The following is a 16134-nucleotide window of genomic DNA, read 5'->3' as shown; positions in this document are numbered from 1 at the left end:
CTTAGTTGCACCAAGGCATGTGGGATGTTCCCGGACCAGGGCTTGAACCTGTATCCCCTGCATTGGCGGGTGGATTCTTAATCACTGTGCTACCAGGGAAGTCCCTAAATATGTATTTTTAAAGTTATATTTAATTATGTATTGGGAAGTGGTACTATAAGTGACTTATTGCCTTTTTTATTTCTCTCATTAAGATGACGGAGTTAATGAAGGAGATAAAAATCTACCACTACAAGAAAACAGAAAGGTCCACCCTCCATTTCTGAAACTCTGGTTTTATATAAACGTAGAACTAATTAAAACTGAGGTACAGAAGCCAACTAGCTCCTCTTATTTATTGCCAACTTGCCAACTATTTCCATAGTTATTTATTGCTACAGATAGTATGTGGAAGCTCTCCTCCTAGCTCCCCTGCCAGCTCATCTGGGTTCTTACCTAGCCATAGTGAAGTTTTGGTAGCTGGAAGGGGCAGGGTAGGTGGGCAGATAAAGTACCAGAGAATATGTGTTGGATGTATTTTTTTTGACTCTCTAAATTCACTTCCACCTTTCTAAAACCTTCTCTAGTCTCTTTTCTTCCCCAGGAGGCTATATTGAGAGCCTCAACATAATCCCTTGAACTCTGGATTTCAGTTGGATTTGGCCAATGAGAGGCACTGGCAAATGAGAGGGCAGGAGCAAATTAAGGCTAGGGTATTATCCTTCCAGTTTCTGCAGGAGTTGTATCCAGATTGGCTGTATTCCTATTCTAAAGATGACGCCTCCTTTGAGGCTTCCTTTTCCATTTATTAAGCAGTGTTCCACTTGACATTAAGGCTTGTCATAACAGTTTGCTACTGTACTGCTGACTCCATAATTTTGTGCTGTACCCTGTTCATTTCCCTAAACTCTGCCCACATCACTGGAAATGGTCTTCTTGTCCCTCTCTCTTCAAATTATCTCAGATGAGTACACCATCTGTTTCCTATCAGTATCCTGACTGATACTAAAAATAGTATCAGAAGTAGCTTTAGGATTCCAGAACTAGGTTGCATATTTGTATGCACAGATAACCTCCTTGCTGGGAGTACATTGAAGATAGTTACTAAAATGATCATAGGTTGTAGGATGGGATTAAGTTCAGGGAGGGCAAGACTAGGAAATTAAATAGTTGTATCATTTAATCACTGGAGGGACAGAAGTTATTTTAAGAGTTCTGGGTCATACAGCTTCTTTTAACAATACTAGAAAATATTCGCAGGGAAAAGGAAACATTTAATTGTGTGAATATTAAGTTCTCTCATTGAGATGAGAAAGGGGATGGCCACTATATTACAACTCCACTCAACAGTGGCCTTGAAATCAGGAGATCATTCTAGTGAGTAGAACTTCAGGCTGGTTGTCCACTTAGCATAGAAGGAGGGATGGCCTGAGGTATAAGTTTATACTAATTTATGGTTGGGTAGCCAAGGACTTAGAAAAAGATTTAAAAAAAAAGGTAACCAGGAGGATATGTGGATGAAACTCTTAGAACTGGCACATGAAAAGGGTATGTACTTTGGAAGAGGCTCTTTAATCAGCTGGACAAGATATCCCATCCTGTTAATGTTAGCCAGCCTCTCTCTTTTTTTTCTAACCACCCTAATTCTTCCTCAATAAGCTCATGTGAAAAGTGGCCATGGTGACAGTAATGGTGAGTTTGCATGAGTGCAGTAACATGGACTTCTTCACACTAAGGACAATCTCTCAACAAGAATATTTACTAGGATATGAGTATTCCTACTGCTGAGTATCCAATTCATCAGTAGTAGAGGTCAACCCTGAGTTCCCGATATGACACATTCATTGGGAGACAAGCTGTCATCAGGTTGATTACTTTGTTCTTAGGTTGGCCCTCTTTTAACATAGAGATTTGTCTTTATAGGGAAAGATACTTATTCTAGGCAGGAATTTTTCTTCTGTACTGTCTTAGTCCATTTGGGCAGCTGTAACAGAAATATTATACACTGGGCTTACAAAAACAGAAATTTACTTCTTGCAGTTCTGTATGCTGGGAAGTCCAAGATCAAGGTGCTGGCAAATTCAGTGTCTGGTGAGATCTTGCTTCCTGGTGTCCTTGCTTCTCCCTGTGTCCTTACATGGATGAAGGGGCAAGAAGTCTATCTGGGGTCATTAATCACATTCATGCAGACTCTACCCTCATGACCTAATCACCTCCTAAAGGCCCCACTTCCTAATACCATTACATTGATACAAAATAATGTCACAGCTGAGAAAATCCCCCACAAAATTATGGCCTGAGCATTACTGGAGACAAAGGATGTTGAAACTGCAAAAGAACTGTGAGTAAAAAGGGAAAAATCAACAAATCCCAGCAGAGGATCCTTCACATTTCCATCTCACCCTGCCCACTGCAAGGCTTTGTAGTTTGCAAAGGCCAACCAAGAAAAACCACAAGGAAGAAAGAAGACAAAGTTCTATCAAAGCATGATTAGGTATGATCACTAGAAGGGTAATACACACTCAATATGAGAGTTCAGAGAAGGGACTATAAGAAAAAGATTACCAAGTATATGTGATTTAAAGGGTCACGTACCCAGATACAGTGTTAGTTGTGCAACTTAAAGGGCCAGGCTTATCCTAAAGAATTGGGCACATGATTTAAAGGGGTAGGAATGATTTCAAAAAAGAGATGAGATTTAGAGTGATGTCTTCTAAATTCATAGCTTCTGTTGGAGAAACAAGTTTAAAAGGAACAGAGAATTACTCTTCGCCACGTGTATGGACAGGGGAAAAGTGGGGAAAGGAAAAAATTTAGTATCCTGCAGGACAAAAGAGAACCACATAATTGGAGAACTCACAACCACTCAATTTCAGCAAAACAATAACAAATTAACAGAAAATGCTCTTTCTTGCTCTGTTTAATCATGGCTTTGTTTGTATTAAAATATACAAAGTTGAAAATTTTCATTTTCTCTATTAAAGTGTTGAAGACAGTGATGATAATGAACGCTGGCAGCAGAGTTGGTGGATTCATTTTGTTATTATTGCAGTTATTGCATGGTCTACATTAATACCATTTTCATGCTTTCCACATGGTATTCGAGGTGACTATAAAAATATAATTCATTAAATTAAAGGACAGTATATTCTTCATCCCTACCAATTCTCAGAATATGGCTGAACTGCATTTCTTTCTGTGTACATTTCGTTCTGTCATGGACATACAGTGACATGTGCTAGTATTATTTGAACAAATAAAGCCGCATGTAGCCAAGTATTATTTATGTACCAGGCTTTCATTAGTACATGTTCTTGCTTCTTGTCATTCCTCTTTAAAAATGCTTTATATCTAAAATTCAGAAGTTTTCTTAAAGAAAGAAGCATATTTAAACCTATTTACCTATCATGATTTAAGGCATGTATTACCCCATAGCATTGTTGTAAGATAGAGTAATAACTATTAAAATTCTTCTGGAAACACTAAAATATACATGTAACGTTAGAGAAATCGAATACTCTCCTAATGGTAGTACATTTCATTGGCACAAAATATTTTTAATAATATCAAAGTTTGTGCTTTTATATTTTAGGTCTATGCTGTCAAATACTGTAGTCACCATATGTGGCTATTTAAGTTTTAAATTAAATTAAAAATCCATTTACTCAGTAGTAGGAGCTACATTTCAAGTATTTAACAACCACAGTACAGCTAATGGCTACAGTACTGGAGAGTACAGAAGAGTACAGATATGGGAAATTTTCCTTATCATAGAATTTTCTTTAGTACAGCACTGTTTTAGAAGAATGTGCCTTTTAGTTAGATTGACTTTAGCATGTTCAAAAACAGCTCACTTGCCATTTCAAGACAAACTGGGTGTATTGGGATGTGTATGTATGTTTATAATATGTGTTTTAGTTATTTGAACATGTCATAAGATTCTTTTACTTGTTAACATATAGGCACAGTGAGGATAAAAGCCGGAGAACGTAAACAGCCTCATTTGTTGGACAGAGAGCAAACAAAAGATCAGGAGTTTGGAGCTAGTATCAAGGATTTATTTGCTACTTTTGGGGTAAAGTAAAATTTTACATAAACAAGCAAATTAAATTGACATGTACAATTCTTTTGTAGTGGATTTAAGAAAATAACTATAAAGTATTCAGCTTAAATCTGAGTGGAACTTTTGAAGTCTTAACCTACTCATTTTATAGGTAATGGAAAATAGAACCCATTTCACCTAAGTGGCATCACCAAGAACTTGATTAGTGTCAAAGACTGGTACCAAGTATTTTTCTTTCTTCTATTGCTTTTAATTTGACTTTTATATTATATTGAGTTTATTTTCTCCCTGCATAAATAAATAAGCCATTTAATAAGATGACAAAGGGGGCTTCCCTGGTGGTGCAGTGGTTAAGAATCCCCCTGCCAATGCAGAGGACATGGGTTCGATCCCTGGTCTGGGAAGATCCTACATGCCGTGGGGCAACTAAGCCCATGCACCACAACTACTGAGCCTGCACTTTAGAGCCCGCGAGCCACAACTACTGAAGCCCTTGGGCTTAGAGCCTGTGCTCTGCAACAAGAGAAGCCACTGCAATGAGAAGCCTGCGCACCGCAATGAAGACCCAACACAGCCAAAAATAAATAAATTAAATAAATAAATTTTTAAAAAACGACAGAGGTATTAACGTTATCTTTTTACTATATTTAAATAACTTAGAAAAGAACTTTAGAAGTTAACAAATCTTCTCACAAACATCTTTTTTTTTCATTTAGAAATGTTTATCTTTATTTCAGAATGACGTATAGGAAGGACCTTACCCAGATAAAGGTCCTGTCAGCCCTTCTCACAGGTTATGACTGAGTTTTGCTTCTATGGACCCACCAGTCAAAGCAGCAAAACTAATGAACATCTTATTTTATAGAAAATAATCTCATCTGAGTATCAAATGGAGAAGAACTCTTCGTTTTCTGGGTGAGAAACACAGCCTACAGTACAGACATAGTGGGGTTAAAAAAAAGCAACTTCTAGTGATTCTTTATTCAATTTGGTTTTTCTTTTCCTATTCATAACTTCATCCTTTATGTTGTCTGAAGAACTGTGTTTCTCACATGTAGGTTTTATCAAGTCATTTTCCACAGTACTTGGCAGGTGAATTTCACACTCTTTCACTGGGACTTTGAAGACCCTTCACAATACCATCAACTGAATTTTCCTACCTCATCTCAGAAATTTATCCCTATCTCCCCCACTTGCTCTTTCCTGGATATATTGGGTACTTTTATAATTCTCTACCTTTGTAGATGTAAATCTCTCTACTTCAAATGTTCTTCTCTCTCTTCTCCATTTGAGAAAAGCTCTTTGTCAAATCTTACCTTACATTCCTAGGCAAAATGAGTTCCTCTCTCCTTAATGCTTTCATAGATGTTTGTTCAAAATATCATATATAAATGTATATATTGGATGTGTACAGATAGTACTTTTTATTATAATAGTTTAATTCTTAAAATGAATAGATTTGTTGTATAAAATCAGAAATTTTGTTTACTTGTTTTCATTCAAACACAAAAGTGTTTATTTTTTATCAAATCATGAACTCTTCCCAGTAATGGATTATATTTCATTCAGATTTTTATTTAATTTTAATTTTTACAAAATATTTCATGTGTATATTTTAACAGTACTGAAATAAGTTGGGTATAACTTTTTCACATTGTTAAAAATTAAAATACAGTTGTTAAAATATACTTTTCAGAAAATTTAAACATGATTTTTTTTTTTAAATTATTGCCAGGCAAGAAACAAAAACAAGCCAATTCCAATATTTCTTTCTTGGAAATAGAGTGCTTTGATTGCTAGTGTTAGGATACAAAATAATATAATGTCCAGTTAACAGTCTTAGACTTCTAACACCTGTCTGGGTGGGTAACTAGAAGATATCTTAATCTTTTTAAAAGTTTATTAGAAAGGACTTCCAGAATGTCAGAGTGAGGAGCTTAGAAATTCTTAAGCTCCAAAAAGCAGTAATTGAAACTGGCAAAATTGTCAACAACCATTTCAAAACTCTGGAAATTAGGATTACACTTTGAAAATCACTGATTTATCAAAGATTTTTCTACTTACCCTAATTCTGAAAGCACAGTTACAGAGCAGGTTCTGCACATGTCGTTGGCTTGTAAACTTAGTTTCTGATAGGTGCCTGTTCTAGGAAGAAGGAAGGTTACAAAAACCGAAAAGCACCTTGTGATATTCCTAACACACTGCCACAAAGTGGCCAAGAGCAAAACAGTAGTCAAAATGAAGTTTCCTTGCTTTGAGCCCACCTGGACTTCATATAAATAATAATTTGAAAAATTCTCATTTTCATTTATCAAGTACAAATTGGTGTGTAATTTAAATGGAATAACTTGTTACTCTTTTAAAAAGTTAAACTATTTTTTTTGTTACAACCTGATAGAACCATACCCATTTAATTTTTAAATGATTACAAGTTAACTGTTGTTGAAGCCCACCATTTAAAATGATTCTTAAATAGTTTTGGGGACGTTTATGTGCCTTAGTTTCTCTTCTATAAAATAATGGTAATAGTAGTGCATATCTTATATACATACTTAGAATTAAACGTATTAATAGATGTAAGGTGCTTAGAACAGTGCCTGGCGCATAGTAGTACAATATAACGGATTGTTATTTTAGTTTTTCTTATTCATCTCTTTTTAATTGTGTAGTGTCACTGTGTTTGGTATTTGTATGGTCAGGCCACTTAAGGTGGCTGTTCTCTGGCTCTCTGTACATTCCTCTGCTCCACCAGTGCCTGCTTCACCTAAACCCTACTCACCTGACTGACCTTTCTACACACTTGCCCCAGGCCCAGCTAGTGATTATTCTTATCAAAGGGGCAGTGAGAGGTGTGCCGCTCTGCTAGTTTCCATGGTAACCTGGTAAACCAACCTGACTCCCCCTATAACTGGCAGTCCCTGCCCCTCCTCCCCACCCCCGCACCCCCAGCAAAGCCTGCTGCCATGTCTTGTCTGCTGGACTGCTGCACACGATGAGATGTCGCTCCAGGACCTTGCCTCAGACATGTAAGCTCCCCCATCCATTAAACCATTGATGTCTCTGTCACTGACTCCAGGCTCTTTCTTCAGTCTTAAAGCTGGGCAGGCACTGGCCTTATAGGCTTGTGGGGTGCAGCCCAACAGTATTAAAGGTAAACTAGTAACTAATACCCATGTCTTTATGGAACTTACGGGTCTCAGATTTTTTTTTTTTTTTTTTTTGTGGTACGCGGGCCTCTCACTGCTGTGGGCTCTCCCGGACGCGCAGGCTCATGGGCCCAGCCGCTCTGTGGCATGTGGGATCCTCCCGGACCGGGGCACGAACCCGTGTCCCCTGCATCGGCAGGGGGACTCTCAACCACTGCGCCACCAGGGAAGCCCGGGTCTCAGATTAAAAAAACAAACAAACAAACAAAAAAAACCCCACAGATTAAAAACAACTGATTAACAACTGAGTAGAGAAAATTGTGTGAAACCTGTTTTAGATGAGGGGTAAAGAAGGCTTCACTGAACAGGGAGCATTTAAATGGAGGAACCTAAAGCATGAGAAGGAGTTAACCATGTGAAGAATGGTCGTTAAGAAAATTCCAAGCACAAGGTACACATGTGGAAAGACCTTGAGGAAGCAAAGATTTGGGTATGTTCAGTTTAGAGAAGACCTCTGTGTTGGAGCATAGTTACTTGGTGGGGAGAGTGATAGAATGATAGGTTGGGGAGACATTCAGACTCATGTCTTTGTGGGACAGGGTAAAAAATTTAGATTTTATTTTTAATGCAGTAGGAAGTCACTAGTTTATTTTAAGTAGGGGAATAATATGAACATAATATAAATTTTGTTTTAGGAACTTTTAAACTTTGTGTAAAAAATGGAATAGAGTGGATTAAGAATTGAAAAATCAGTACAATTTGAGTGTTGTTTCAGGAAGTTTTCCGTATGTGCCATAAAAAGTTGAATTTTTTATTCAGTTGTAGCATATGAGGACTCAATTTCAGGAGCCAATTAAAGAATCACTTGGCCTTCATAAAGTTCAGGGCTACTGATAATAATTTATGTAGGAAGAAAAAAGTAGACGTTCTAGGAAGCAACATGATCTGAGCTTCTGGAGCCATTACAAAGAAAGAAAAATAAAAAGCCTAAAATATGGGGAAGCAAATGTTCTAAAATCCAGGTACCTTATAGACATGTAATGTTAAGATTCAATAGAAAAGCCCATACATCTAGGCTCTTGCCTTTAACGTTATATAGCAGGCTTGAGTTTCAGAAAGAAAACAGAGAGATAACGGGCCTACAAGATTTTAAAAATTTGCAGTGTTTGCTTTCTTTCATAGTTTAGCACCTGCCAAAGATGAGTTTCTTAGTAGGGCATATCTTTTAAGCCATGTTGGTAAAATTAAAGTAAAGCATGTCTTCCCTGATGATAAAGGGTTAGCCAGTGTTCTCTGGTGGGTTGGTGTTTACTTGTGAGTCAGTCAAGCAATGAAGATTATAAAGGAATTCAAGTAAGCAAGAGCAAATTTGTGCAGTGGGTAATGGTTATAATCTCTCCTCAGGTAAGGGCTAGAGATTCTATGACTTTCTGGTAACAAGTAGAAGGTACAACTAACTGTGAGTTTATGCTTCTCTGTGGTAGATCTAATAGGCAGAGAGATTTTCCTTGTTAGGGTCTGTTATTTTCACCTAAGCCCAAAAGTCAGGTTGCACACTAGAGACTGACCACCAGAGAGTAGCATCCTATTTTCTTTGGTGAAAAGCCTTAAGAGAGAGCCAGCTATAGCCTTCTCTTTGTGTCCCACATATATATTCAAGAGTTAACAAGGCTAATGGTGAATCAGGTCTCCCCTTATCCATAGGTTCTGATCTGTTAGCAGGCCTACCTACTAGTGCGACCACTCAGTGGAGACAGTATATAGCATTTACTGCTGTTGAGACCTTATATTGATACAAGTACTTCTTTGATTCTGAGATACACTTTTTCCCCTTGACATTTTAACATCTTTGAAATTGGGTAAGATCTTAAACTGATGGAATCTTGAAATAGCTGTAAGTCAGAATGTAATTGTGACATAGTAGATATTGCCTGATATAGCAAACTTGGTCATGACTATTCATATTATTATTACTTTGAGTTATATACATTAGTGGTGCTGTCCATACTGAAAGAAACTGCTCTTTAACTCTTCAAAAAGCTAATGCAATATTTAAGCATTGAATTGTAAAGTTAATATATATGTAGAAAGACAGAAACAGCAACAGGATATAATTTTTGATACTAGTAAAGCAAATACTTGCTGTTGTAGGAATGATCACTAGTTCACATTTTCTTGCAAAGAAATAGTCAAGTGTTTTATGGGACTAAAGTAAAGAATTCCCACAAGTAGAGATAGCTTTATTGTTCTTTTATTGAGATAATCTGCAAAAGGATTGCCTCCCACATGCCAAGTTGTGTAGCTGAGCCAGGAAAACTTGGCATTATCTGCAAATGACCTGGATGATAATGGGTTAATATCTAAAATATATAAATACCTCAGAAAACTCAGAAAAGTTGACATTTTATCTTCTTAATAGATATAATGTATTTCAAAAGCTGGTGAGACTGAAATCTGAGTAACGTAGGACTTTCCGTAAGGAATTGTACCATAATGTGAGTGGTAGTGATTTTTTTTACTTAGAAGTACATAAAATAATGGTGTCTCTTACAGTAGATGGTGTTGGCATTTTAGATTCAATGAAATATGTTATTTCAACCTTTCTGAGCCTCACTTTCTTCAGCCAAGAAATTGGTACAATAATGGTACCTTCCTCATAGGAATGTAAAGTGTACAGATCAGTGCATAGCCCATAGTAAAAACTCAATAAATGCATAAATAATATGAATTGAGATATTGAGATATTTCTGATTTTAGATTAAGGAAGGAAAATGCACAAAAAAATTAGGGGAAAATGTCAGGACAAGATTTTCCTTTATCTTGATAAGTGTGGGTTATCAACTATAAAATAAGAAGATTAAAAAGACTGCTGTGAGGAACTTCATTTACTAAAGGCCTATTGTCTTTCTCCTCTATTAATCCTGTAGTTCAGTACCTCCTGGTTCATGACACTTAGTTGGTATTGTTTGCCTGAAGTTCAGTGACTAGAGGCTCCTGATATAAGGACTAATGGAAAATCATTCCAGCAAACAGATCATTCCAGCCAGTAAAATGTATCACCGTCATTATAAGACTTACTAAAGTTGGTTGAAATACACACTTCCTGATTTTCTACAGTTTTTTTTTTTAAGGTCTTCTTGTCATGAGTTTTTAATAAAGGGAGCCAGAGAAATGGGTATTTTTAAATGGCTCCCTACTATTACTGTATTTCTTGCTTGGCGTGATATATTTTAGAAAATTCAAGTAAGGAAAGAAAAGAGTTTTGTTAAAATGTCAGTAAAGATAATTTTTATAGCTTATTATTTTTATTGAAATGTAGTTGATTTACAATATTGTATGGTTTCACGTGTACAACATAGTGATCTAATACCTTTATAGATTATATGCTATTTGAAGTTATCATAAAATATTGGCTATATTTCCTGTGCTATATAATATATTCTTGTAACTTATTATATACATAGTAATTTGTACCTCTTTATTTGCTACCCCCTCTTGCACGTCCCCCTTTCTCCTCCCCACTGGTAATCACTAATTTGTTCTATCTGTAAACCTGTTTCTGTTATGTTATATTCATTTGTTTGTTTTAGTTTTTATTTTGCATATGTAAGTGATACCATACAGTGTTTGTCCTTTTCTGTCTGACTTATTTTACTAAGCATAATATCCCCCAGGCCCATCCATGTTGTTGCAGAAGGCAAAACTTTGTTCAATTTATGGCTGAGTAATATTCCATTCTAAGTGTATATATATATATATATATATATATATATATATATATATATATATATACCACATCTTCTTTATCCATTCACCTGTTGATGGACACTTAGGTTGCCTCCATGTCTTGGCTACTGTAAATAATGCTGTGATGAACATTGAGGTGCATTATCATTCTGAATTAGTGTTTTTGGATTTTTTTGGATATATACCCAGGAGTGGAATTGCTGGATCATATGGTAGTTCTATTTTTAGTTTTTTGAGGAACCTCCATACTGTTTTCCATAGTGCCTGCCCCAATTTACATTCCTAATAACAGTGTACTAAGGTTCCCTTTTCTACCCATCCTCGCCAACATTTAGTATTTGTGGTCTTTTTGTTAATAGCCTTTCTGTGGTGTGGTTTTGATTTGCATTTCACTGATGATTAGCAATGTTGAGCATCTTTTCATTTGCCAATTGGCCATCTGTGTGTCTTCTTTGGAGAAATGTTTATTCAGGTCTTCTGCCCAATTTTTAATTGGGTTATTTGGGGTTTTTTTAATATTGAGTTTTCTGAGGTATTTATATAGCTTGGATATTAACCCCTTATCATCCAGATCGTTTGCAGATATTTTCTCCCATTCAGTAGGTTGTCTCTTCATTTTGTCTATGGTTTTCTTTTCTGTGCAAAAACTTTTAAATTTAATTAGATACCATTTGTTTATTTTTGCTTTTGTTTCCTTTGCCTTAGGAGGCAGATCAAAAAAATATTACTGTAATTTATGTCAGAGTGTTTTTTCTCATGATTGCTTTAGCTATTCAGGGTCTTTTGTGGTTTTATATAAATTTTAGGATTATTTGTTCTAGTTCTATGAAAAATGTCCTGGGTATTTTTGTAGGGATTGCATTAAATTCTGTAGATTGCTTTGGGTAGCATGGACATTTTAACAATATCAATTCTTCCAATCCATGAACATAGGATATCTTTCCATTTTTTTGCATCATTTTCAATTTTCTTCATCAATTAATCTTATATCCTGTAACTTTACTGAATGCATTTATTAGAACTAACAGTTTTGTGATGAAGACTTTAGGGTTTTATATATGTAGCATCATGTCATCTGAAAATAGGGACAGTTTGATTTCTTCCCTTCTGATTTGGATGCCTTTTATTTCTTTTTCTTGTCTGACTGCTGTGGCTAGGATTTCCAATTCTGTGATAAATGGAAGTGGAGAGAGTGAGTATCCTTGTCTTTTTCCTGACTTTGGAAGAAAAGCTTTCAGCTTTTCATTATTGAGTATGATGTTAGCTGTGGGTTTGTCCTAAGTGGCCTTTATTATGTTGAGATATGTTCCCTCTATACCCACCTTGATGAAACTTTCTCATGAATGGGTGTTGAATTTTGTTAAATGATTTTTCTGCATCTATTGAAATGATCACACAATTTTTATGCTGTTTTGCTAATGTGATATATCACATTGATTGATTAGTGGACATTGAACCATTCTTGCATCCCTAGAATAAATCTCACTTGATCATGGTGTATGATCCTTTTTATATAGTGTTGAATTCAATTTGCTAATATTTTGTTGAGGATTTTTGCATCTGTATTCATCAGATATTTTGGCCTGTAATTTTCTTTTTTTGTGTGTCTTTATCTGGTTTTTGTATGAGGGTAGTGGTGGCCTTGTAGAATGAATTTGGGAGTGTTCCCTCCTCTTAAATTTTTTGAAATAGTCTGAGAAGGATAAGTATTATATCTTCTTTATATGTTCGGTAGAATTCCCCTGTGAAGCCGTCTGGTCCTAGACTTGTTTGCTGGGAGTTTTTTTTCTTACAAATTCAATGTCACTACTAGTAATCAGTCTGTTCAGATTGTCTGTTTCTTTTTGATTCAGTTTTGAAAATTGTATGTTTCTATAAATTTATCCATTTCTTCTAGGCTGTCAAATTTGTTGTATTCCCTTATGATTTTTTGTATCTCTGTGATATTGGTTATAATTTTTCCTCTTTCATATCTTATTTTGTTTATTTAGATCCTCTCTCTTTTTTCCTTAATGAGCCTGGCTTAAGGCTTATCAATTTTGTTTATCTTTTCAAAAAAACAAAACAGCTCTTGGTTTTGTTGATCTTTTCTATTATTTTTTGGTTTCTATTTTATTTATTTCCTCTCTGGTCATTATTATTTCCTTCCTTCTGCTGACTTTAGGCTTTGTTTGCTCTTCTAATTCCTTTAGGTGGTAGTTTAGGTTGTTTGTTATCGAGATTTTTCTTGTTTCTTCAGGTAGGACTGTATTGCTATAAACTTCCCTCTTAGAACTGCTTTTGTCACATCCCACAGATTTTGGAAATTTGTCTTTTTATTTTCATTTTTCTCAAGGTATTTTCTGATTTCCTCTTGGATTTCTTCATTGGCCCATTGGTTTTGTAGTAGTATTTTGTTGTCTGCACAAGTTTATGTTTTTTCCTGTAATTGTTTTCTAGTTTCATACCACTGTGGTTAGAAAAAATACTCAATATAATTTCTGTCCTCTTAAACTTGTTGAGACTTGCTTTGTAGTGTACATCTGATCTGACCTGGAGAACACTCCATTTGCACTTGAAAAGAATGTGTATCTGCTGTTTTGGGATGGAATGTCCTATGGATGTCTATTAAGCCAACTGGACTAATGTGTCATGTAAGACCACCATTTCCATATTGATTTTGTGTGTGGATGATGTGTCCATTGATGTAAGTGGAGTATTAACATCCCCTACTATTATTGTGTTATTTTTAATTTCTCCCTTTACATCTGTTAGTGTTTGCTTTGTATTTTTAGGTGCTCGTCTATTACGTGCATATATGTTAATGAATGTTACATCCTCTTCTTATATTGATCCCTTTGTCATTATACAATGACCTTCTTTGTCTTTTATTATGGACTTTTTTTTTTTTGCGGTACGCGGGCCTCTCACTGTTGTGTCCTCTCCCATTGTGGAGCACAGGCTCTGGATGCACAGGCTCAGCGGCCATGGCTCACGGGCCCAGCCACTCCACGGCATGTGGGATCTTCCCGGACCGGGGCACGAACCCGTGTCCCCTGCATCAGCAGGCGGACTCTCAACCACTGCGCCACCAGGGAAGCCCTGGACTTTGTTTTAACATCTATTTTGTCTGATATGAGTATTGTAACCCCAGCTTTCTTTTCATTTCCATTTGCATGAACTATCTTTTTCCATCCCCTCACTTTCAGTCCATGTGTGTATTTAGGTCTGAAGTGAGTTTCTTCTAAGCAGTATATAGATGGATCTTGTTTTTTTCTATCCAATCAGGTAACCTTTATCTTTTGATTGGAGCATTTTCCCAATGACATTTAAAGTGATTATTGATAGGTATTTACTCATTGCCATTTCATTACTTGTTCTGGTTGTTTTTATAATTCTTCTCTGTTCTTCTTATCTTAGTTTTCTCCCTTGTGGTTTTATGATTTTCTTTAGCAGTATACTTGTATTTCTTCCTCTCTAGTTTTTGTGCATCTGTTGTAGGTTTTTGATTTGTGGTTACCACAGGCTTCATATGTGTTGACCTATAACACTATCTACTTGTATTAAGCTGTTCTCCATTTACATTCAAACACATTCTAAAAGATCTACATTTTTACTCCCCCATACATGTTTTGTGTTGTTGATGCCATATTTACATTTCCATATTTATCCCATAACTCTTTATTATATTATAGTTGATTTTACAATTTTTGCCTTTTAATCTTTATACTAGCTTATTTAAATGGTTGATCCATAGCCTTTACTATATATTTGCCTTTCCTAGTGGGATTTTTCCTTTTTCATAAATTCTCACTTATTGTTATAATCTTTTCTTTTCCACTTAGAGAATACCCTTTAACACTTTGTTTAGGGTCAGTTTAGTATTAATGATTTCTTTTTGTTTTTTTCTGTCTAAAAAGTTCTTTAACTCTCCCTAAATCTGAATGATAACCCTGCTGGGTAGAGTATCCTAGGTTGTAGGATTTTCCCTTTTAGAAGTTTAAATATATCATGCCACTCCCTTATGGCCTGCAAAGTTTCTGCAGAAAAATCACTGATAGATCTATGGGGGTTTCCTTGTACGTGACTCTTTAGTTTTCTCTTGCTGGTCTTTAGAATTCTCTCTTTATCTTTAACTTTTGCCATTTTAATTATTGTGTGTCTTGGTGTAGATAACTTTGGGTTCATCTCTTTTGAGGCTCTCTGTGTTTCCTGTACCTGGATATCTGTTTCCTTCTTCAGGTTCAGGATGTTTCCAGCCATAATTTCATCAAATACATTTTCAACCCCTTTCTCTCTCTCTTTTCCTTCTAGGACTCCTATAATGCAAATGATAGTATGCTTGATGAAATCTCAGAGGTCCCTTAAACTGTCCTCATGTTTAAAATTTGTTTTTCTTTTTACTGTTCTGAATGGGTGATTTCCATCATTCTATCTTGTAGATCATTTATGCATTCTTTTGTATCCCCTAGTCTGCTGTTAACTCCTTGTAGTGTGTTTTTCATTTCAGTTCTCATATTCAGCTCTGACTGATTCTTTTTATACTTTCAATTTCCTTGTCAAAATTCTCACTGTGTTCATCTGTTCTTTTCTCAAATTCAGTTAGCATTCTTATTACTAATGCTTTGAAATCTTTATCTGGTAAATTATTTCTTTCTGTTTCATTAATTATTTTTTCAGAGTTTTTTCTTGTTATTTCATTTGAAACAAATTCTTTTGTCTTCTCATTTTGTTTAACTTTCTCTTAAATGTCTATGAAATTAGGTAAAACACTTAACTCTCCCAGTCTTGAAAGGGTGTCCTTGTGTGGGAGCATCCCTGTTCAGTCTGTGTGTTCCCAGTGCCTTTGGTGGGAGAGCTGGATCTAAAGTGTGCATGGGTCATGTATTCCGCCAGGGTGCATCACCTTGGTGGGAGGTGGGGCTGGAGATAGCATGGCTAGAGCCAGTCAGGGGTGAGCCAGGCCTTCTCCTATGCTCAGTGGCCATCCTCACCCTATCTGGGGTGAGGTTGGGTCCTGAGGTGCTGGAGGAGAAGCCCTGAGAATTGGGTCTGAGCTGGTTCTGTTCCCTGCAGGTGTGTGCTCTCCCCCTTCCCTGCAATGGCACCTTCACCCTAGAGGGCAGTACTGAAGCAAGAGGGGCCAGAGAAGGTGCCCATTGTGGGACAGGGCATGTGCTAAGGTGGTCTCTGCACATCAGTCAGTGTTCCAGACAGCTC

General features: G+C 36.2%; 1 protein-coding gene across 1 annotated transcript in view; it reads left to right on the top strand.

Annotated features, from left to right (window-relative positions):
• SLCO6A1 (solute carrier organic anion transporter family member 6A1) overlaps window positions 1–16134 on the top strand; it is a 104923-nt gene that overhangs the window by 22147 nt on the left and 66642 nt on the right. The window contains exons 5-6 of the mRNA XM_030843084.2: window positions 2964–3085; window positions 3942–4054. Coding sequence (XP_030698944.2) covers window positions 2964–3085; window positions 3942–4054 — 235 coding nt within the window. The remainder of the gene's footprint in view (window positions 1–2963; window positions 3086–3941; window positions 4055–16134) is intronic.

The sequence above is a fragment of the Globicephala melas genome, chromosome 3 (assembly GCF_963455315.2).
Source record: "Globicephala melas chromosome 3, mGloMel1.2, whole genome shotgun sequence".
In the NCBI taxonomy this organism is placed as follows: Eukaryota; Metazoa; Chordata; class Mammalia; order Artiodactyla; family Delphinidae; genus Globicephala; species Globicephala melas.
This window is presented reverse-complemented; position numbering and strand designations above follow the sequence as displayed.